This window comes from Spermophilus citellus (genome assembly GCF_964194105.1).
Source record: "Spermophilus citellus genome assembly, chromosome: 1".
Lineage (NCBI taxonomy): Eukaryota > Metazoa > Chordata > Mammalia > Rodentia > Sciuridae > Spermophilus > Spermophilus citellus.
Window position 1 is genome coordinate 245465173 of NC_138182.1, and position 23576 is coordinate 245488748.

The 23576-nt window shown below is 41.8% G+C and overlaps 1 protein-coding gene across 1 annotated transcript in view; it reads right to left on the minus strand.

The window, feature by feature from the left end:
- Positions 1–4799, minus strand: part of SNX18 (sorting nexin 18) — a 29600-nt gene extending 24801 nt beyond the window's left edge. The window contains exon 1 of the mRNA XM_081285540.1: positions 3042–4799. Coding sequence (XP_081141666.1) covers positions 3042–4662 — 1621 coding nt within the window. The 5' untranslated portion in view covers positions 4663–4799. The remainder of the gene's footprint in view (positions 1–3041) is intronic.
- Between the last annotated feature and the right edge of the window lie 18777 nt (positions 4800–23576).

Sequence of the window (23576 nt, forward strand, 5' to 3'; positions counted from 1 at the left end):
ACTTGAAGCAACAATGGACACGTTCCCTGTTATCCAATGCACTCATCACTAGCTATTTAAGCAGTTGATACCTGGCCAGAGTGAGAAAGTAACTGAATTTTTCATCCCACTTAGTTTTAACTTAACACATGTGGCTCCTGGGTGTAGCACTGACTAGCACGAATCCAGAATACTTTAAAAGCTGACTGACCAGAGCATCCTCCTGCATACGCAAGAGGCTCAGAGGAACCTAATGTCGCTTCCCTTTCAAACCCAACAATTAAGGGAGAAAAAAATAATCAATTCTCTCCTTAACTGCTTTAGTAATTACAAAGCACTTTAGAATCATGTTCTAGCTCACTGAAGTATAGACCTCCTTATTATGATTAGAATGTAAAATGTCCAAGAAATGAAAAACTGCTTTTCTATTACTTTAAATGATGAGAAATAGGGAGGCAAAACAATTATTTTGAAACATATTTGAATTTTTAAATTTCTCCTAAAATGAAATATAAACTTTGTACCAAATACAACAAAATACTGGTTAAACTGCTTAAAGATTTTTGTCATTGCTGTTCTCAAAAGTCACAATTAAGACCTTTGATGTGATTGTGTTTTGAGACCTTAGTTGGGGGGGGGGGGGATCAACCAGTAAACAAACTCCCTAAGTGCTCAGACTGAAAAAGAGTCATTCCAATGGCAGTTCCAATAGCAATTGCATAGTTAAGGGGTGGGAAGAGGAGTCCAACTGCTCTTCCAGCCACAAGTCCCAAACATGCTTAAAAAGCTCTACCCTGGCTTGTTATCTGCATCACATTTGTACTCCTAAAAATCACTGACCCTAGCATCCTTAACACTGGTTGTAAGCTTCTAGCTTTATGTATTGCACTCTATAGCTTTAAATGGCAGTACATTCTAAAGACATGTCATCTAGGGACACAAGCTCCCTGTGCATTACACACCAAGGCAACAGCAGAAACAAACTATACTGAATATCAACTGGTGTTCTTCCGGAAGTTCCTAAAGATTATGTTTAGTGACCTTGAACCTGCTTAAATCACATAAAATGACACCAATTTTGATGAAGGAAGCTTTTCAAATCCCAACAGGAGAAAATTCTGATTGTAGCATTATGAATATATCCACAATGAAACCCATTCTTCTGTATAATTAAAATGCATAAAATATAAGTAAACTTGGTAGTTTAATAGGCTAAGTGGACTACTACTACTACTATAAATTTAAAACAGACAAACACCATATGTTTTCTAATACATTATTTTGACAACAGGACACTTGACAAAGGCTGACTTTGAAGTCTGAGTGACAGTAAAATGAGTAAATGAACTGATGCCAATCTGGGGTAGGCAGTTACCTGCATGGGGCCGCAGATGTCTGTACTTGATTCTACCCACTTTTCAACTATTTACTAACAATTTGCATAAACTCACATAAATGTGTAAATAAGCAGGCAGCATGAATCCAGAATGATGCAGGTAATGGAATTTAAATATTAAGGTCACATTAAAGTCCACCAGCACCAGCCAAAAAGGATTTATAATAACTGATGCAAAAAGAGAATGCAGGTTCACTATACTTCAACAGCAACATTATAACTCAAAAAGCTAATTCTACCTTAGACTGCCATTTAAAAATTTCTAAGAGAGTTACTATTCCCTACTAAAATCAATACTGCAGATGTTCAGGGTACTGCATCTTGACAGCAGCAACAGCAGTTTCAAGACCAACTCTAGAACCTTTGTACTTCCTCCTCCCCTCATGTTAAGAGTCAGAAGTCTGCCTAGTCACACTTGGAAGAGGAAGGAGCGATCCAGAGAGGAAGGAAGTGGACAGGAGTCTGCGTCTCCAAATGTATAAAGGCCTGACATGTCAACGATTTAGATTTATCAAGTGTTGTTCCAGGGTACAGAAAGACAATCAAAAAGAAACAAACTTCAGTTCAAAATACCCAAGAACATTTCAAGGATCAGTTGTTCATAAATGGACTGGCCCACCTAGAAAAGTAGTAAGCATCTCATCACTGAAGGCCAGACCTGGTTACCCAAGGAGGTTTCCACCAGCCAGAGATACTAGAGTAGATGACTCTTCCCACCCTTCTCCTTCATAGGGCTTTCACAGTAGGGATGGCCTCCCTAACTCCAACACTTCTCCATTCTCTCTGTCAATCTAGATATTAGATCAGAATGCAAATTAGTATCGAAAGTTAGGATAGGCAATACAACTACAATTTACAAAAAAAAAAAAAAAATTAATGGAAATCCCAGTGTTATAACAAAAGTTGGGAATGCTAGGAACACTGTCAACTACTACTAAAACATACTGACAGTGAGATAGCCAACTCAGTGGGATACCAGAAGCAATTTTCCCAGATACAGTATTCATATTCTATGAATTTTATGTAGCTTCCCTAAGCCATTTTCCTAAACATTCTTAATATCAGCAAGTTAACAGGTTCCAAACTCAAAAAGACCAAGTTGGTTTCCTGAAATTACAGTGAGCCTCTTACCTTATTTTAAAAGGTTGCAAGCAAGAAGCCTATGCAAAAAAGTTTTTATACAGCCCCAATTCAAGAGAAATGATCCTAAGTCCCCTAACACCACACAGATTGAGATGTGGAGAGTGAAAGCAGGACTTCCTTTTATTTGCAGACATCCAATTCTGCCCCATTATTTCCTCCTATACTAAGTTGACATTGTAATGTTCAAATGGATGCATAACATGGTTTGGGTCCCCTGCTAATTCTACCCTAGTCACAAGATTACAGATCTGAGCAGCTCATTACCCAACTATTCAAATTCTAAATGATAGCATTGTCATAAAAAGTACTTTCAGCAGCTTCTCTACAAAGTACTTACTCCCTGACTGAAAGGTACATGTCCCACAATATACCAAATGCTCTAGAAAAAGGTCTAGGGATCCATATCCCTGCCTGACTCCCAGACCTACAGAATAAATAAGTCTGAAACCTACAGCTGTCAAAGTAATAGCTTTCAGCCTGAAGGATATATTCCATACCACTTGTTCTATCCGCCAGGCTTTACCTTTCTGAACATGGATGATATCCGGGAAGTTGGCCAGGTGTCCTTGATACAGCGCTAACAGGTCCATTACTGGGTCCAGGTCCTGCCTGGGCTGCTCGGCAAAGAGCTCGCCGATGGCGTCATAGGCATCTCCGGTGAAGGCAATGGCCTGATTCAGGCCTGCTGAGAAAGCCTGCTGGTCCAGCTCAAAGGCCTGGCTGAGCCCACGGAAAGATTGGCCCACCTTCTGATACTCCTTCTTGAAGCCCGTCACCTGCTTGCGCGCGAACTCATTGGCAGTGTGGTTGAGCTGCAGCGTGCTGTCATCCATCTTCTTGGTGAAGCACTTGAAGCCATCTATCTTGCTCTCCACCTCCTGCAGGTCAAGAGCTGCTGCGGGCGGTGTGCTCAGGGTCAAAAAGAAGTTGGCGCCCACCATCTCGTCCTTTTCGGCCTTCCTCTTGCCCTGTTTCCAGGCCTTCTCATCTGTGCTAATGGGGCAGGTCAGGAAGTGCTGGAAGACATCACACTGTGCCAGCACTGGGTGGCTGGCCATGTGGTTCATCCACCAGATCAGGCCTTTCCTGCGCTTGGAGATGAAGTCCTCTTCGAAGCGGCCAGTAGCCTGCTTCTCGGGCAGGTGGGGCACAGAGATGACAGGGAACTTCTCAGCCAGGCGCGCATACAACCAGTCGAAGTGCTTGTAGCGCCTGTGCACCGGCACCTGAGTGTGCGTGGGGACCAGCTTGTAGGAGATGTAGCTCTTCATACCCTTGAACTTGGTCTGCTTGGTGGGGTCGTCGATGGTGCACTGGAAGGGGTAGGGGTTCTCCTGCCACTCGGGGCCGTAGGGCCCTAGCACCACGCATAGCTTGTCCCCATCCTTCACGAAGCCCGAAGCCTCGCCCAACACGAAGGCCTCCCCACCTGACTTGACAAAAGTGGAGAAGCGGTTGAGGTTGCGACTCACCGTGGCCGAGCTCTTGGCCCCCGAAGGGTGGTGCTGCGGAGGAGCTGATCCCCCGCGCGAGCCCAGCGACAAGTCAGAGCGGGTGGACAAGCGGTAGCGGCTAGCAGCGCCGCCGCCCGCGGACGACGAGCCGTCGAGGTCCGGGTAGGTGCCGCTGCCCAGCACGCCAGGCTCGTCGGCCACCGTGGAGCTGTCGTCCCACTCGTCGTCCCAGTCATCGTCGCTGCCCTGGCTGGCCTGATAGCCGCCGTAGAGTTGCTGAGGCGACAGCTGCAGGACACCCCCGGCATACGGAAAGCCCGCGCCGGGCGGCTGGAAGGTGCTCGGCGGCGGCGCCTGCTGCGGCTGCAACAGCGGCTGGAAGGCGTCGGGCGGCGGCTTGAAGGAGGCGGGCGGCGCGGCCGGCAGGGGCTCGAAGCCGCCGGGCGGCACGTTAGCATAGCGAGCAGGGGCGCCCGGACCGCCGTCGCCAGCCGGGCCGGGCTCGGGGGCTCGGATCACCTGCACGTACGAGGCCGGGAAGAGACCGCGGTCGCCGCGGCTGTTGACTCCCTCGAGCCAGCCCTCAATGTCCTGCTCGCTGCACAGGCTCAGCACCTCGTGCTCCCGCAGCGAAATCTCTCCCGGGTTCTCCGACCTGAAGTCGTACAGCGCCCGGGCGCGCAGCGCCATGGTCCTGGCGCCTTGGCGGGAGGTCCCGATACCGGCGCCCCGTGCCCGGGCCCCGCCCAAGGTGCTCGCGGTGCTACCCGCACCCTGGTACACGGACTAGAGCCCTGAAGGCAGAGCGCAGCCCGCCTCCCCGGCCCGCCGGTAACGCCCTCCGCGCAGCTCCGCTTGCAGCCCCGACTGCCGCGCAGGGCCGCCGCCGGCCGGGGGCGGGGCCCGCGGCCTCCCACGTCCCCAGCTGCGCTAATCCACAGCCGAGAGCCACGTGCCAGGCGAGAGCAAGCGATGGCCGAACTGTCGCGCTCGCCGCCCGACCCGACCTCGTGGCGCCGCTGCCCCCTTGTGGCTGCAGCTGCGGAGTGAGGCCGGGGAATGAGAGCATATCGGGTGGAGGAGGTGCTTTCTATTCAGAAGTAAATATTTGAGGACTTTTTAGGGTTAAAAACCATATTTTTTTAAGTTAAAAGTTTAAAAATTCTTCCTAGAAGTAAGTTAGTATTTGCATGCCTGATAAACTTTCACACACTGAAGGTTCACTGAAGGTTCCTAGATGAGTTAACCCTTGCATGTAAGGACGGATTTTGCAAGGAAGATTAGTGATTGCACGACAGGATGCCTATGTCAAGGAGTTATTCACTGATGGAGCTTCTCTTCCCTCTCATATTCTCTGAAGCTTTTTGGTGTGGAGAGGAGGAGATTGACAGAGCAAAGTAAGAGCTAGGGAAGGTGTTATGTTTGACAAAAGCAGAAGCAAAGAGTGTTGTAGGGAGAAAGGAGCTAGAGAGTTGCCAGTAAAATAAGTTGTGCTCAGAAGGCTAAGATTTTGCATGTGACCCCTCTCCTCCCTGAGACAGATGGGTGCAATTCTAGACTTCAGAACCAGGCTGCTGAGTTCCAATCAGTGTTCCTATACAAACTAGCTCTATGACGTCGAGCAAGTCACTTATATTGTATCTACCCCCTAGGCTTGTGGTGGGAGTTCATACCGATGAAACATTAATATGTAGCATACACTATACATGGTAAGCACAGTTTCAGTGTTTGCTGCTGCTATTATTGTTATGGAAAGCCAAATTCCTGGCCTCTTTCATAAAGAGAATAAAGGTCCCATAATTGCAATTGTAGGGTGTACACACTAAGAAAAGTCTCAGTGTTCACACCTCTTCTCCTGGTCTGAGGTCAGTGACTATCCCTTTCCAGATCATCTCTATGTTTCACTAAACTTATGTTATTTTAAAGATAATTTGATCATAAATCACTTCCTGAAATATTAATCAACTCCTGTCTCCTACAGTTGCCTTGTTTTGTATCTTCTTTTCCTTCAGTGTATAATTTGCCCAAAGCTTTTTCATCACATAATCTCCTCTTATTAAGTCTAGCCTAATTATTCCTTTGAAGGCAACTCTAATTGGGGTTCAGCATTCATATGTCATTAATTTCAGCCTGTTCTCTGTCCCTTTTCCAGCAAACAAGCCAGAGGAGTGTACCATTTTTGTACTCTAAGAATCCTGAAAAATCACAAACATAGTATAACAGAACTACTCCCAAAGGGAATGCCATAATGCAAAACCTTAATTCAGTTCAGCAAATCAATTCTAAATTACAACATTTTTTAGCTGAAAACTCTGGTATGACTATTCTCACAGTGAGTACCAGGGACCAAGGAATTTCTTTCTTTTTTCCATATTTTTAATTGGTGCACTATGGTTGTTCATAATAATGGGATTTGTTGTTATGTATTCAAACATGTCCAAGATATCACAGTACAACTTGGCCAATATCATTCCCCAGTATTTCCCCTTTTTTTCCTTTTCCCTCCTCCTGGTCTTTTCCTCTACTCTACTGATCTTGGATCATTGAATTTTAATGACAATACTTTATGTGGCCAGAAATATGTAGTTAACATTAAACATCTCTAATACAGATTATTTTATTAACTTATGAGAAGCTAACCTGGAATATTTAAGATAAACATACTTAATTTCACTATTCATTTGGTGGTTACTCTTTAGATTCTAGAGTTAATTAAAGTAACTTCAGACTTATTTCAAGTGTGACAAATCCAGTTCAAGGTGGTGGTTTTTACAGAAGGCAGAGCTGCTGTGGAAGCAATAGTTGAGGAATTATTGAGCGTCTGAGGTCTGAGGTTGGTTGCAGCACAGGTGCATAGGCATTTGCAGGTGCTCAGCTTGTGAAAGTCAAGTTCAAGGACTTTATGTTTGCCAGGTACCTAGCTTCCAAAAAGATGGAGACAGGCTATCCTGGTGTTTGCCCTTATGCACTGAGTGGCAGGAAACAGTCTACCCCTAAAGGGTCTTGAACATGTAGAAAACGTGCTCTAGTATTAACAACTTGTAACTATTCACTCAGGGAAGTAGACTCAGTAATGCATTTCTAAAAGATTTCTCAAGAAAAATGAGAATATAGTTCATAATTTAGTTCACACGGTCATTAAAACTATCAATAATTTCCATTTCATTATGCCTTTATAAAAAGTCTTTAGGTGACTCCAAATGGCCCCAAACAACAGGATTTTCTCATTTTTCCCCTTTGCTGGAGACACCGAGGTCTGCCAGTTGGTTGGCTGTTTCTTCCACTTAGAGAGGCTATAATAGTTCCTCTGCTACTCCTGAAACAATACAAGCACATTTCTGCTTCAGGTGTTGCCTTTGCTGTTTTCTCTGCCTGGAAATTTATTCCCCCAGAGATCCACCATGCTCTACTTTCTCTTCATTCAGAATTGACCTGGCTCCTCCAAACCTCCTTTCTCCTCCTCCCTTGGAGAACCAAGAAGTAAAATGGAAGGAGCTTGGGTCCCTGAGTCATGGACCCCAATCACACTTTGTGGAAGAAAAATTCTATATTGGGCTAAGCCCCTGAAATTGCAGGGTCTATTTGCTGAGACAGCTGGCATTAATTATCCTGACTAGTACGGTTTCCCTCCCTCCCATCCCACCATCCATCATCCAGTTTTATTTTTCTTTTCAGTACTTACTGCCTAACCATATGTACACATTAGTTATCTGCTAGAATATAAACCTCTTCCAGGCAGGCAGCAGGTTTGTTCTGGGCACTAAGGATCTAGCAATGAACAAAGTATGTGTTCAATTGAATGAATGAGAAAATGTCTATTATTTCCTAGATGATGTTAGCTCCTAGAAGTACCTCGAACTGTCTGGGTCTATAGGCCTGGGCCCCTCTGCTGCCACTTTTCTTTAACAACCTTAAAACTAACTCAATTACTCAGAACACAACTGTGAACTTTCTGAGATTGTTGGAAATTTTATCACTGCCAAGTGAGACATTGTTTTTAAAATAACACTAAATGGTACTTGAAAACCATTCCTTTGTGTGGAGCATTTCTCAAATATACACATACGATTTTATAAGTACTTCCCTCTTTATTGTTATTCCTTGCTGTTCACAGCAGCTCCTCCACACACAGAGCAGACATTGTCACCTCCTTTATCACACATCAGGGCACCCAACCACGGAGAAGACTGTCTGCTGAGGTCACATTGCTGTCATGTGACCCAATAACTATTCAGCTGTCCTGATAACCTCCATCCACTGAATCACTGGTCTGCACTCTGCTGATTCCTCAAAATTACTATTATTATTAAAGAGCACTGGCCACTTACCAGAGGCCTGGATTCAGAAATAGTATTGCCTTCGAAAGGAAGGGTGCTATGTCCCTTTGTCAAATGAATGAGTAAAATGAATGAAATTTTCCAAACCTTAGACTGCAAAATGGGAATAAAAACCTACTTCATAGCATCGTATCAGGATTTAATGAAATAATTAGGTCATACAATGTTTTACAATGCTCAGGTGAAAAAGTAGTTTTCATATAATTAAAAGAAGTACAGTTCTTACTTAAAATCAGTTTCCCAAATTATGTGCTTCATTCTTGAGATAAATTCTTAAGGTGTTGATTTGGATGAATTATCATATTTATAGTCTATAATGTTAGCTTCCTCTGCAATAATGTTTATAGTTATACATGTACAATTACCTAAAAAGATATCTACTGCTATTGAAGAAATCCCTCATTTTTCCTTACTGTACATTTTTCATACACAGCTCATTTCGGCTCCAAAATCAAATAAAGAACATGATTCAACATTCGTCTGACAGTTCCCTTTATAAATTATCCTCTTTCCTCAAACATGTGTTTCATTTAATTAACTCAGCTATTGACTAATGAGTGTGTTCTTGTAGCTTCTTTGCCCTGTTTGTAACTGCCCTATTTTGAATTGTGGTCTGTTTTCTTCCACTTTTCAATATGTTCACATTTTTATAGTTTATGAGGCAATATTCCTCAATGTATGGAACCAAAGTCACAAACTCTCAAACCAAGACCTGAATCTGGCCTATCATTTGGTTGGATGGGCATGTGAAATACAGAGGTTCCCTGAATACAACAGTTTGACTTATGACTTTTCAATGGCACAAAACCAAAATGCATTCAGTAGAAACCATACCATGAATTTTGAATGTTTATCTTTTCTTATTTGTGGCATGATGCTTGGGAACAGCAGCAGGGAAGCAAAGCTGTGAGTCAGTCTCGTGATCACAAGGGGATACAAGCAGTACTTTATTCTGCAGTGCACTCTGTGACTAAGTTATGGTGTTCTGTAGTTAAGGTATATTAAATTTGTTTTCAACTTACAATATTTTCAGTTTGTGATGAGTTTATCAGGTCTTGACTCCATCATAAATTGAGGAGCAACTGTGTTGGAGATTTCTCATCCAAAAATATGGATTCTCGCTTCTTTTTAGAAAAGGAAAAATCAGAATGTCTGGCCACACTGAGCCAGCATTTCTACTTAGCAATTATTAACTTGTCCCCATTAGGCAGGGCATGTTCATCTCAAGTACACTATGGTTCCCACTACTCTTTGGTGTCTTAAACTCAAGACTATCTTCCATTCCTGCCCCTATAGACATAGGAGGGTTTGTACCTCTCACATGTTCCAGGGCAAGAATAATTACCCCTGTGGTATCACCTTGGGCATCTCTTTCTGAGCTCCTCACTCATTCTGGATACCACCCACAGGATATTTGCTGGAATATCTGCCCTTCTTCCACTAAACAAGTAGACACCAGAATATACACTATACCTGCTCCATCCCTTGAGGAGTTAGCGAGTAAAATTAACATGATCAGGGAAGGCTTTCTGAAGTAAATGTGCCTAATTTGATTAATTAGGTTACAGTGGGATGAGAAAGAGGTAGAAGATGACTTTTATTTCCTGATGATTACCAGAAACCTAAGCACCCAGCCTGCTTCTTCCACTTATTGTACCATTATTCACATGTCTCCACTCAATTTCTGGAGGCTGTAATTGGAATGGTCTCGGCACTCATGGAACTTAGAGTCCAGAAGAGTCTGGTGGATGGAGAGGTCATTTGCTCAAATAGATCAAATGGTCTTTCCAATGACCAGTCCCCACCCTGAGGCTTCCTAGGTCTGCTAGCCATCAGTCCACTCAGGAGCAGAGTAAAGGACAGTTTAGACTTTCTAAGGATTTTAGGAGTTGTATGTCAGAAAACTGGAAGGCCAAATATATATTTCACAAGATCATACTTGGAAACTAAAAGAGAATTTCAAGGAAGAGAAGAAAACAGTCCCATCAGAAAAGGAAGTATTCATTCAAATTTAGCTGAAGAGTTCATTCAACAGATTAAAGGTGTCCAAACCCTGCCAGCTGACCCCAGATCTGCTGCCTCCTGGGTTTTCCTTCTCTGACACTGGTGTTCATGCACAGCACTCTTCCAAGGGATCCTCAGAGTCATCTTAACTCTGTCAATCCTTCATCTCTCACCCAAACCCCAAATCTAGCCCCTTTGTCATCCCCTCAGCCACCACCCGAGTTTAGGCTGCCTTCTTACTACAATGGGCTATTGCAAATGCCCTGGAGTTGTTTACTTTTCACTTTCACTATACTGGCCTTCCCACTGGGGTTGCTCAACAACCTGTCAAAACTTAGGACTTTTACACAAGCTTTCCTCTGGCTGGAGTATGCCCAGTTCTACTTGGCAGAACTGTTTATCATCCTTTGACACCCTGCTCCTCTTCTCCCTAGAAGCTTCTCTTGGCAACCCTGCAGAATGCTTTATTCCTTCCCTGTGTTCTCACTGCCGTTCATTCATACAGATCTTATGGCATCTATCCCACTGTGATGTAAGGATTTATTACCAGTCTATAGGGCTGTTCCCATTTACATGAATTTCAAGTGTGAACGGTCTAGAAGTTCGAAGTAGTGGTTTTTAAAGATCAATAAGATCCCTAATTTATAACCTGAAGTCTTTGTGGTTTCCTTTGGGCAGGGAGGTATTATAATATTTTATGTGGCAGTGGTCAAGTGTACAGTAGCTATAGGAAACAGATATATTATAAATGTGGACATTAACCAAATTTGAGAAAATGGAAGGAGATGTTTAGGGATAAATGTGAGTTTAAGTTTCCAGACATAGAAATATTCTTCAGTTATCATTCTTTAGTTCAGAAAAGAAAAACTCATTTGTAAAAAGAATGTGAGAAGACACATGGAAAAGATGTGAAGGAAGGAAGGAAAGAGGGAAGGAAGAAAAGAAGGTAGGCAGGCAGGCACACACACCTGGTTGCTCCAGGTACACCAAGTCCTCGCTGTTCTTCGCTGCTAACCATGCTGGCTCTCTATGTGGGGTCGTGTCCATGCTTCTATTATAAATTCAAATGAACCCTTTATCTCATTAACATATGAGAACTCTATTCTTGCATCTTTGCCTACAGGGTTAGAAACTGCAGGGGAATCTAAAATTCAATGAAGTAAAACTGAAACAACAAAGAACCAAACAAAATCTAACAAGAATTGATTTCATGATACATTGACTCCTCCTCTAAGATACCTATCAAGTTTCAAGAAACTGATGTCTGTAAGACAAGGAAATAGTTTGGAAAAGAAATGAATATGTACATAATAGACTATTGAACATAACATAGCTTTCCAGGAGAGTATTGCCATTTATAAAACAGATTTTGTAAAGGTAAAACTGCATGCAAATACAACAATCTACCTTACACGAGATGGTTATTATTTAAATATGACAGGTAATAGCATTTTAAAGAAGTTATTAATTAAATTTCCACATGGAATACGCAAAACCAGTGGGTCTGGTGGAGGGGTAGGGAGTGATAGGGAGATGAGGGCTGTTGATAAACTGAGAGCTTACCCCAGCTAAAGGGAGGCTTTTTTGGTGACATGCAGGAATATGGGTCCTCTATTCCATATGCCTTGATTTTCTGAGAATCCAGAAATCGTGATTTGTATGTAAGAAGTCCTGGTTTTGAAAACATCATGTAGGCCAAACAACATGTATCTAATAGCAGGATTTACCCTAACAACCCCTAATAGGGCAATACCTGTTTTGAAAGTTTAAATTATTTTTTACCTGTCTTAATCCTGACTGGTAAAAGAATATCTGAGAGGGCTGGGGTGTGGCTCAGTGGTAGAGCACTTGCCTAGCATGTGTGAGGCACTGGGTTCAATCCTCAGCACCACATAAAAATAAATGAATAAAATAAAGGTATTGTGTCCATCTATAACTAAAAAAAAAAAAAAAAGAATAATCTGAGACCCGCCAGACAATGCTGTGTGGCACACACTATATTTCTGGAAGTGTTTGAAGGTATTTCAGGCATTCAGGCAGTAGGAGTGACTGAGATCAGCAGGAGGAATGCCCATTTCCAATCAAGGTGAGGTCATGGATTTTCCCCAGAGCAGCTCTGGACAAGCCCTTCCTTTAGAGAAGACCTCTGCTCTCTTTAAATGCCCTGTCATAACAGGAAAAGGCAGGCTGCTTGTGGTGGAACATTTTTCCCATCGCATTCTACACATATTGGCCAAACTCAGAGGACATGTTTATAAAAATCAGAGGAGCAGTGGGGAAATGGATCTGATGACTTTTCAATGGCATAGACAGCACTGCTGTCAATCAATTTCACATGAAGATCTATATGTGCATAATTGTCATTGTCACAGCTTTTCAAACTAACTCAAAATTATACCTAGAGAAGAATATGCAGGGTCTCTCTCTCTCTCTCTCTCTCTCTCTCTCTCTCTCTCTCTCTCTCTCTCACACACACACACACACACACACACACACACACACACACACACCATACTGAATATCAGGTAAAGAGATTCACATTCAGGTAAGCAAAACATTTTAAACAAGGATAAGTGACTTGCTTTTGAGGAAATCCTATCATGAATATTTTCTTTAGTAAAGAATTCTCTTAACATATGAAACATATGTGTAAAGGGTCTTTATAAATTCATATCTATGTATAAAACAAATTCATGTTTCTCTATAAAATAACATCCTAGTATCTGGAGATTTTTCGGTCTGGTGGCTAAATCATCAAGCATTCAGAAACATTGTAGTGATAGACCTGAAGGTTCTCTTCTTGCTGTTTTTATGTTTTACTTTATTTTATTTGGCACTGGGGTTGAATCCAGAGGTACTTTACTAGAACTACCTCCCCAGTCCTTTTAAATTTTTATTTTGAGACAGGATCTCACTAAGTTGCAAAGGATCTCATTAAGATGCTGACCTAATTTGTGATTCTCCTGCCTCAGCCTTCCAAGTTGCTGAGGTTACAGACATGTACCAACATGTCCAGCTTTAGTTTTAATGTATTTTTAAAAACTCCTTGGCAGTCCGCCACAGGACTCTCAGTAGACTCAGCTTCAATATTAAACCAAACTGCTGCTAGAGGGAGGTGAAGTGTAAGAGTGAGATAGCCATAGTGGAATCTTTCCTTTAAAGTGAATCGAAAGAAACCTCTTAGCATTGTTTACTTGTGCTATTTACCAACATCTGGGCTCCCATAACTTATAAGCCAAGTGTGCACAGAAAAATTCTGTGTAGTTTTGATCTCAGGCTTCCTAAGTACAAATACTTGGAGGAACCGCTTTCTGGGAAGAGCACTGAGAAGGGCAATCGGGCACAGAATTTGTCCTTCAGACGACCTTCAACTTGTTTCAGAAGAACTTCGTGTAGGAAAGAAAAAGATTCTCCAACTTCAGCTCAGATGGATCCATGAATGTTTTTTCTGGTCTTCATGAAAAGCAGGAAGAAGGAAGAGAAGGTGCTTACAATATCAACCTTAGAAGTTCAAATGATTTGGCTGAGAGTTTTCAGAATGTTCTTGGTTTGGGTTTATTTTGTCCCTTCCACCTCTACTCACCTTCAGATGCTCATAAGAACTGGCCATACTTTGGAGATTCTTTGGAAATCTGGGAATGGAACCACCATTTGACCCAGCTATCCCTCTCCTCGGTCTATACCCAAAGGACTTAAAACCAGCATTCTACAGGGACACAGCCACATCATTGTTTATAGCAGCACAATTCACAATAGCTAAACTGTGGAACCAACCTAGATGCCCTTCAGTAGATGGGCAGGATAAAAAAAAATGTGGCATATATACTTAATGGAATTTTACTCAGCAATAAAAGAGAATAAAATCATGGCATTTGCAGGTAAATGGATGGAGTTGGAGGAGATAATGCTAAGTGAAGTTAGCCAATCCCAAAAAAACAAATGCCAAATGTTTTCTCTGATATAAGGAAGCTGATTCATAGTGGGGTGGGTGGGACGAGCATGGGAGGAATAGACAGTGGGGTGGGAGGGAAAGGGAATGGGCAGGGGATTAGCAAGGATGGTGGAATATGATAGACATTATTATCCAAAGTACATGCATAAAGACACGAATTGGTGTCAACATACTTTATATACAACATACTTTATATACAACCAGAAAAATTGTGTTGTATATGTGTAATAAGAATTGTAATGCATTCTGCGGTCATTTATTTTTTTAAAAAATCAATAAAAAAAGAACTGGCCATAATTAGTTCATTAATGATTTAACAAATATTTCTTGCATCTACAATGTGCCAGTATTGGAGATAAATATATGAATAAGTCATAGGAACTTGATGTCTGGGGATGGGAGTAAGGAGAGTTGAGTACTTGAGCAGGCACAGTAACATAGGCAGTAATAACAGATCATTTTATCATTTTGACACAGTGTATTAAGCATATGCACACATAGATACGTAAGCACGTGTGCATGTTAATAATATTTTCTTATTTCATGTAGAATATACATATAGATGAATATGTATGTGCATGTATATCATATGAATATATAAAATACCAACTGGTAATTTTATATAAAGCATTATGTTAAATCATCGTATGTGCATGTATATCATATGAATATATAAAATACCAACTGGTAATTTTATATAAAGCATTATGTTAAATCATCACACTTCATATTCACCAAAAATGTTGATTGGAGGATGATCAATCTAAAATAATAGAGGAGAGGTTGAGACTTAGAGGAAAAGGAACTTTCCTAAGGTTAGGAGCTGGTAGGAGGAGGTGTGGGATTAAACCTAGGTCTGCCAGATGCTAAGCCTTTGTTCCTAGCTACCATTGTTCTTCTTCTCTTTTGGAAAAGTCAACACAGGTGCTGCCTATGGGCTGTGTTTTTAAAGCCTTTTGAATAGGCATGATGCTGATGGGATTCAAAATTCGATAGCATAAAGCAGGCTGTGGAGTCTTGCCCCAGTTCTATCCAGCCTCTACTTACAACCCTCTCTTCTGTCTCTGTACCAAAGCAGACAACTTTGTACTTTCTTGTTATCATTCAACAGTTTCTTTACACAAATATATTTATCCATTCCCCTCCTTTACACTAGTAGCATAATAATACATCCTGTAATTTGCTTTTTAAATTTAGTGATATATCTTAAGAATATTTCCATGTCAGTTTATGGTGTAGGAGAGAGAAGATCATTTTCTCTCTAACGTCCATATCTTAGTTGAGAGGAAACCCTGTCATGAAAAATTAACAATAGGAAAATCAACCAAAGTTCTGTGACACATGTACCTCGAGTATTCATGGGAGATGAACCAGAGAAATGAGTAAATCTCTAGAACAGACTTCAAAAAGTTGTCTTAGACTTCAGGCTTAAATACCATGATCTGCGGAAACAGAAAAGGAATGGTGCGGGGACACGCCTGCTGCAATAGAATGGCCAGGAAAAGCACCACTGATGAAGTGTCTGTAGGGATTGAATTCCCCTTCTCTTCCTGCTGCGTGGGTAGAGAGAAATTGCCTTTTAGAGATATAGATTTCTCTTACAAAAGGGTAACTTCTCAGAGCCTCCCCTGTGCCTAAATTTCTCAGAATAATCCCTATGCTAAAGATAGGGACGTTTTTGAGATGGCATGTCCCAGACCATAGAGTATCCTCTTTTTTTTTTTTTGGTACCAGGGATTGAACTCAGGGGCACTCAACCTCTGAGCCACATCCCCAGCCCCATTTTTAAACAATTTTATTTAGAAACAGGATCTCACTGAGTTGTTTAGCGCCTCACCATTGCTGAGCTCATCTCTTCTATAACAATATATCACATTCTGTGGACGTACCTAAATTTATTTAAATATTGTACTTCCATTTAATAAACATTTCTGGGCATTATTCTGACCCTGATACCTTAGTGAATTCTCTGTAGAAATATTTTTTTTCTGTTGACTTTTGGGTTCTCCTGGATTTTAATATCATTTCCAATTTTATATTTCTCATTCCCCTTTCTTGTATAATTTCATTTGTCATTCCCTGACTGGAGGTTTTAGTCAAAGAGAAGATTGGTGTTCCTCATAGGAAAGGATGCAAAGCTGTAAAGCAGCATGGTAGATACTGGGAAATAGGAGAAATAAATAATATCACAGTGACAAAGGTGTGAGGTTGAAGGAATTGCCCTGTAAGAAAGTTGGATGGTATGTGGATGAATGTGATGAGGGTTTTTGGAATGAAAGAAATAAAAAGCTCAGGCAGGAGTAAGACAGACCTATCTGAGGGTGGTAAATCAGAGGTTAGAAATGCCTTCAGGAAATAACTGAATGATTCTGGATGAAACATGATAGAGATAAGCAATGTCTGTGGGAGGGTGAGAGAAGGATGGTAAAGACAGTTCCATAGTCTCCCCTTATCCATGGGGAGACATTCTAAAACTCCTCAGGGGATTCCTGAAGACTACAGACAGTACAAAACTCCATACACACACACACACACACACACACACACACACACACACACACACACACTAGGTTTTTCCTATACATACCTAGGATAAAACTTTATTTAAAAATTAGGCATATTAAGAGATTAACAATAACTAATGGTAAAATAGAACAATTATGAAAATATACTGTAATAAATTGATGTGGATAAGATCTCTGTATTTTTTTTTCTGGAACATTACTGTTTTACACTTTGTCTCTAATAATTACAGTATCTGGATTCTTTGTAGATATGTTTCTGTTGTCTGTTGTTTTATTTCCTCATATATCTGGTTACTGAAGGGAAGTTAAACTTTTACCTCTGAAGTTTCAGCAATTAAATGTACTGAAACAAACTAACAATAGGCAAATCAACAGGAGACAAGATATACACAGTGATTAACAAAAAAGTAGTGTTCATTGTGTACCCCTGTAATCCCAGTTCCTAGGGAGGCTGAGGCAGGAGAATTGCAAGTTCAAGAGTCAGCCTGGGCTATGTGGCAAGACCTCATCTCAAAAAACAAAACATGCACATGTGCGTGGAGCCATACAAAATGAGAAACACAAGGAGCCAGATGGTTGAGGTTTACATATCCTCTTCACAGTGGAGAAGGAAGTAGGGAGGCCATGGGCAATACTAGTCTTGTAGTAAATTATTTTTAGGAAAGAGAATAAGCCCAGAGAATACACAATGGCCTAAGACAAAGTTTTTCTGGGTTCTGCATGTGGTGTTTGATGTGTGTGTGTGTGTGTGTGTGTGTGTGTGTGTGTATGCACACAATTGAACCAGGGTCTCATGCATATTAGGTAAGTCCTCTACCACTGAGCCACACCCCCAGCTTCTTGGGTGTGGTGTTTAATTTTCAGTCTCTTCTTCTGTGATAAGAGTTTAATCTGCCTTGGTTATTCTGCCTTGGTATGATATTTGAAAGCAATGATGTTTCTCTCTGTGGCTCTGGTGTTTATGAGGACAAGGAAACTTCAGAGAAAGCTTTTCCCTGCATTTACTGTTCACCAGTGATTCTATGTTTGAAGTCCAAAGTGACATATTCTGGGTATAGTTTCTGAGTCCTAACATTACCACTTGGTGTTGGTAGTGTATTTGAAAAATAATTTCAGGTGGTAATGTTGGAATAACAGGTTCTTTCTTTTTCGTCTCTTGGGACTATAGTAGTGAAGACATGTGCCTCAAGGTTGTCTTGCTGAAAGTCAAACTCCTCTTCCTTCCCCCAAACCTGCATCATCGAAGTTCATTTCTTCTGGGGCCTGTCTCCTTGGCTTGCAGATGGTTGCCACCTTGTTGTGTCCTCATGTGGTCTTTCGTCTGTGTCTGTCTGTCCTGGTTGTCTCTCTGTGTGTCCAAATTTCCTCTTCTTATAAGGACACCACTCAGATTGGATTAGGTCCTACCCTAACAGCCTAATTTTAACTTAATCACCTCTTAAATGGCCTTAAGTCTTGGGATATTCAGGTTGCTATAATAAAATACCATAAACTAGGTGACTTATAAATGACAGATATTAATTTCTCACAACTCTGGAAGCTGGGAAGTCCAAGGTCAAGGTGGTCAGCAGGTTTGTTGTGTGGTGAGGGTCTCCTTCCTTCATAAATGATGGTGCCTTGTTGAGTCCTCTTTTGTAAGGCTCTAATCCTCTGAATCAGAATGACACCCTTACAACCTTGCAAGGGAATTCGAATGACACCCTTGCATCATCTCCTAAATGTTCCACCTCCCAATGGAGATTATATTTTCATGTATGAATGTGAGAGGGGACCCTGACATTCAGGTCCAGAATACTTTCTCTCCAAATACAAGTCACATGCTGAGTGACTCAGGGTTAGGGCTTCAACATGTGAATTTGGGGGCGACAGGAGTAAGCCCATAACAGGGCTGACCCTTGTTGGCTGCGTTTCCAAGGCTCTCCTGTCAGCATGTGTTCAGCTGGGCCTGGCCTTGGGAAGGTTCTGGAGGGAGCTGTTGGAGCGGGAGAAAGGCAGTGCTGGGGTGCCTCTTCATTGTCCCACTTCCCGAGAGGCCCTTGACTGCCAGTTTCTGCTGGGTGAAACAGGCCTCTGAGCTTGGCAGCACTGCCTCTTCCCTGTGACCCTTCAGATTTGGAGCAGCTTCCTACTGCTGCTGACCTCTGGGTTGCTTCCCTGTCCTCTGGCTTTTCATCACCTAGATAACGAACTATGTGCAGTACATCCCCCTAATTTCAAGGGGCATGATGATCTCTGCTTTCCTGGTGGGAATCTAATCAGTTCAAATATCTTCTCAAAAACATAATCACTGTATTTACATAAGGAGGATTATAGATATGTGGCAACGTGGGCTGCTCATTCTGATAAGTTCTCCTATCTTAAAATGCTTTGAAGACTCTGCTGCCCCTTTCCCGATTTCTTTTTTATTTCCAAGCCTCTCTGTTCTTCTGCCTTTCTTTGTTATCTACTGCTGTGAAGCATTTTTCTTCAAACTTAGCAGCTCCAAAAACACACACATCTATGACCTCCAAGTTCCTCAGTGGGTGGAGTCCAGGCCTGGCTTGAGTGCCTCCTCTGCACAGGGTCTCACAGACCACAGACAAGATGTACATGGGGCTGGTGCTCTTCTGGAAGCTTAGCTGGATGGAAATCACTCTTGTGCCTAGACTCTTTCAAGTTGTTGGCAGAATTTGTTCCTCTGAGATTGTAGGAACCAGGTCCCTGTTTTCTGGCTGGCTGTTGGTTGAGGCTTCTGTCAGCTCTTAGAAGTCAACCACAGTTCCTTGCCACATGGCTGTCTCACAACATGGCAGTTTCTATCTTCAAAGTCAGTGAGTTTTTTACTCCAAGAGTCTTGTGTAACAAAACATGATCAACATCACAACATTCCATCACCTTTGCCATACTCAGAAGCAAGTCACAGGTTCTATCAATGCTCAAGGGGAGGGGATTATACAAGGGCATGACTCACTAGAGTGGCCCTACTGGGTGTCCATCACACCACCCGTGGGGTAAGCAGACAGCAGGTTGATGCACAAAGCAACAAGTCTCCAGGAACCTATGGCTCTTTCAAGGTAATTGAAGGTTGCAGAGAGTAGCAACCAGTAAGTAGAAACAGAAAGACAAAAATGATAGCTAATTAGTCCTCATGGCAGGAAGTAGAAAGAACCAGGGTGGGTTAGAGCAGGGGCTGACTGAAACATGGGGCAGGCTTGGGGCAGCCCCTTGAAGGTACAGTTGGACAGGAGCAGGAGCCACAACCTAAACGGCCTCTGATGTGAGCAAGTCCAGTTGGTTGCAGAGAGACTATCAAAGGACCAGGAGAGTCAGAGGGGTGGACTTCAGAGAGAACTAGGTGTGATGCTGAGGAGACAAGCTGAATGTACAAAAAAAAAAAAAAAAAAAGTACTCCAGTTTTGTAATTCAAGGGCTCAGTTCCTCACTCCCCTCACCTCCTCTCCACCTGCCTAGCCAACTTCAGAGACCTGGGAGAGTGGGAAAGAGTGAGGAGCCAGACATTAACCAGGCTTTGTTTTCTTTGTCTATGCAGTAGTGTGCTAAGGGCAGAAGCCAACTTTTGTTTCCTCTTTTCAGTCCTCCTAAGCCCATTGTTAAGTTTCCTGGCTTCACCCAAGTTATTTCTACAGCTCTTTGAAGTAGTGACTAGGAACTCCTTAAATTGTGCAGGTCAGTACAGTTCCACAGCCCTGGGCTGCCCTTACTCCCGCTCAGTCAGCCTCTCTTCTGCCTCTTTTAACATTTTTTTTTTTGTCAGAGAGTTTCACATTTTGGAGTTTTAGCTTTCAAGTATTAATGAAATCTCAAGTTCATGTCTTCAGCCTTGCTTGTCTTCTAGACAGATGCTTGGGAAAAAAAGGAGGAGAGAATATCCTGGGTGACCCAGCCAATGGACCAAGTTTTGATTTCATCTACCTTCTCCACAAGTTTATAGAATGTCTAATCTAAGAAACAAAACCCTTGGAATCTTCTTTTGGAAATAATATAATAAGCAACATGGAATTATTCTTGAACAGGAGCATGATAGGATGAATCACCCTTTTATTTACTTTTTATTTGTTTTTAGTTATTCATGACAGTAGAATATGTTTTGACATATTATACAAACATGGAGTACATCTTATTCTAGTTAGAATCCCAGTCCCGTGGTTGTACATGTGCGGAGTTTCACTCACAGTGTATTCATATATGCACATAGGAGTTAAGTCAGATTCATTCCACAGACTTTGATATGCCTGTCCCCCTCCTTTTCCTTCATTCCCTTTGTCTAATCTGACTTCTATTCTTTCCCTCCCCACCTCTTTGTGTGATAGCATCCACACATCAGAGAGAACATGTGACCTTTGGTTTTTGTGGGGATTGGCTTATTTCACTTAGCATAATAGCCTCCAGATCCATCCATTTACTGGTAAATTCCATAAAGTCATTCAACTCCTCAGTCTATACACAAAGGACTTAAAAATCAGCACACTACAGTGATGTAGCCATATCAATGTTTATAGCTGCTCAATTCACAATAACTAAGCTATGAAACCAACCTAGCTCCCCTTTTCTTTATATTCCCACATCCAAACTCCTGTGCTGGACTTTTCAAAGCCACCACCAACCAGCTTTACCTCCCTCCCATCCTCCCATGGCATCCTCCAATGTCCAAGCCTTTGCTTTGGTCAGATTTTTCTCTTTACTGACCCCTTTTGCAAGGGAGAACCACCCAACCCCTTCCCTTGCACTAAAAAATCACAAAGAAGAATGTGAGAGAACCTGGGTTCAAATTCTAGTTCTACCCCTTATTGGTTTATCTTCAGCTTTAAAATTGGGTAAATAATATCTATGTCATATGGTTGTTTTTAAAAGTGAGTGACTTAATGGAATATTACTCAGCCAAAAGAAGAATGAAATTATGGCATTTGCTGGTAAATGGATAGAACTGGAGACTGTCATGAAATAAGCTAATCCCCCCAAACTAAAGGCTGAATATTATATCTGATATGTGGTTTCTTGGAGTGGAGGTTCACTGAATTGGAAAATGAGGAATGGAGGGAGAGGGGAATGGGAAAGACGTAGAATGAACTGGACATAACTTTCCTATGTTCATATAAGAAGACACGACCAGTGTAACTCAACATCATGTACAACCACAAGAATGGGAAGTTATTCTCCACGTATGTATGATATGTTGAAATACATCTCAAGTAGATGTATAGTAAAAATGAACAAATAAAAAAGTAAGTGACTTAATATATGCAAAGTACTCAGGCCATTCTTGGTAATTAGAAAGGCAGGGAGGAACTATGTCATCCATATCTCTGGCATAGATAGGCTATGTCACCACATGACATCAAGCAAGAATATGACTTACACATTCTGAACAATATTTTATTGTAATTGTATAGAAATACATGTTTTGATTTGGGGAGGGCTCTTTCTTCCTCCCTCTCCCCCAACAAATTCTAACCTTTTCTTGAAGAGCCAGTTTAAATCTGACTTCTGTGACACTCTGCTACACTGCTTCAGCCTACCCCAGACTCTCATTTCTGGAAATGAGTGCATGGTAGGTTCACCACACCATGCCATTGAACTTAGCACTGAATTGCTTTTGTGAGTCAGTGTGTTCGGTCAGGGTCACCAAGAGTGACCTTAACAAATAGTTCTCTACTTCTCAGACTGAGTTCTGGACAAGAGGAGAACGATAGCAAATAGCTGGCAGTTGAGCTCAGATCATCACCTTTGTTATTGATGGAGCTACATTGTAGGTTGTGAAGGCTGAACACACTCTCTACCTGGATTGGAAAATACGTCACCTTCTCCCCATGGGATTGCATCCAAAGTCATGCCATTCCAAGTGAGTCACCCACCTTTACTCGAAGAACAAGAATGGGAGCTGAAAAGCCAAAGGAATGTTTAAGGAAAATTCCTCCTCTTATAAACCATGATGTGGGATAAAGGCCCACTCCTTTAGCGAGATTTTCACATGTAATAATATCCTTTGCAGGCAGGGTCCAGATCTGAAGATTCTGATTCAGTCCCTCTAACACCTAAAAGGGTGTAAGCATATACTAGCTGCTCAATCGTGATTCAGGACCTGTTCTAACTACTGTGCATATATTAGCTTAATCCTTAGAATGACATATTAGCACTGCTGTTCTACACAGGAAACTGAGGAATAGAGCTCACTCAGTCACTGAATGGTAGAGCTGGGGTTTAAACCCAATTTGGCTTCAGAGTTCTTACTTTCAGCCACCATTTGTGCTGCTCTGTTGAATTTCAAAGGCAACAGTGTTGGTGAAAAGAAAATTGTGAGAATTCAACAACTCTATGAGAACTAGCCCCTAATGTGTCATGAAGGGAAGTTCTACAGGTTCACAGCTAGTATTCAGACTGAGTCATTACACAAGTTGCTACATCAAGTTCCCTTCTTTTTCCTGACTTTTATTTTTCTTTGCAGTACTATGGATTGTACCCAGGCCCTCATGCATGATGGGCAAGCACTCTGCCACTGAGCTACTTCCACAGCTCTTTTTTAAAATTTTGAGACAGTCTTACTGAATTGCTGTCTTTAACTTGTTATTCTCCTGCCTCAGCCTTCTGAGTATCTGGGATTTCAGGAGTGTACCACTGTACTCAGACCCTTTTTAACAAAACTATCAAAGACTATCAGAAATCCTGAAATAATTATTACAATATACACATGAAAAGAAGTCTGTTCATTCGACTTAAGGTACTACTGAAATCGTTTTAATGTAATAGTTTTTTGTACAAAAATGAATCCAAGGTACTCACATTTAACTC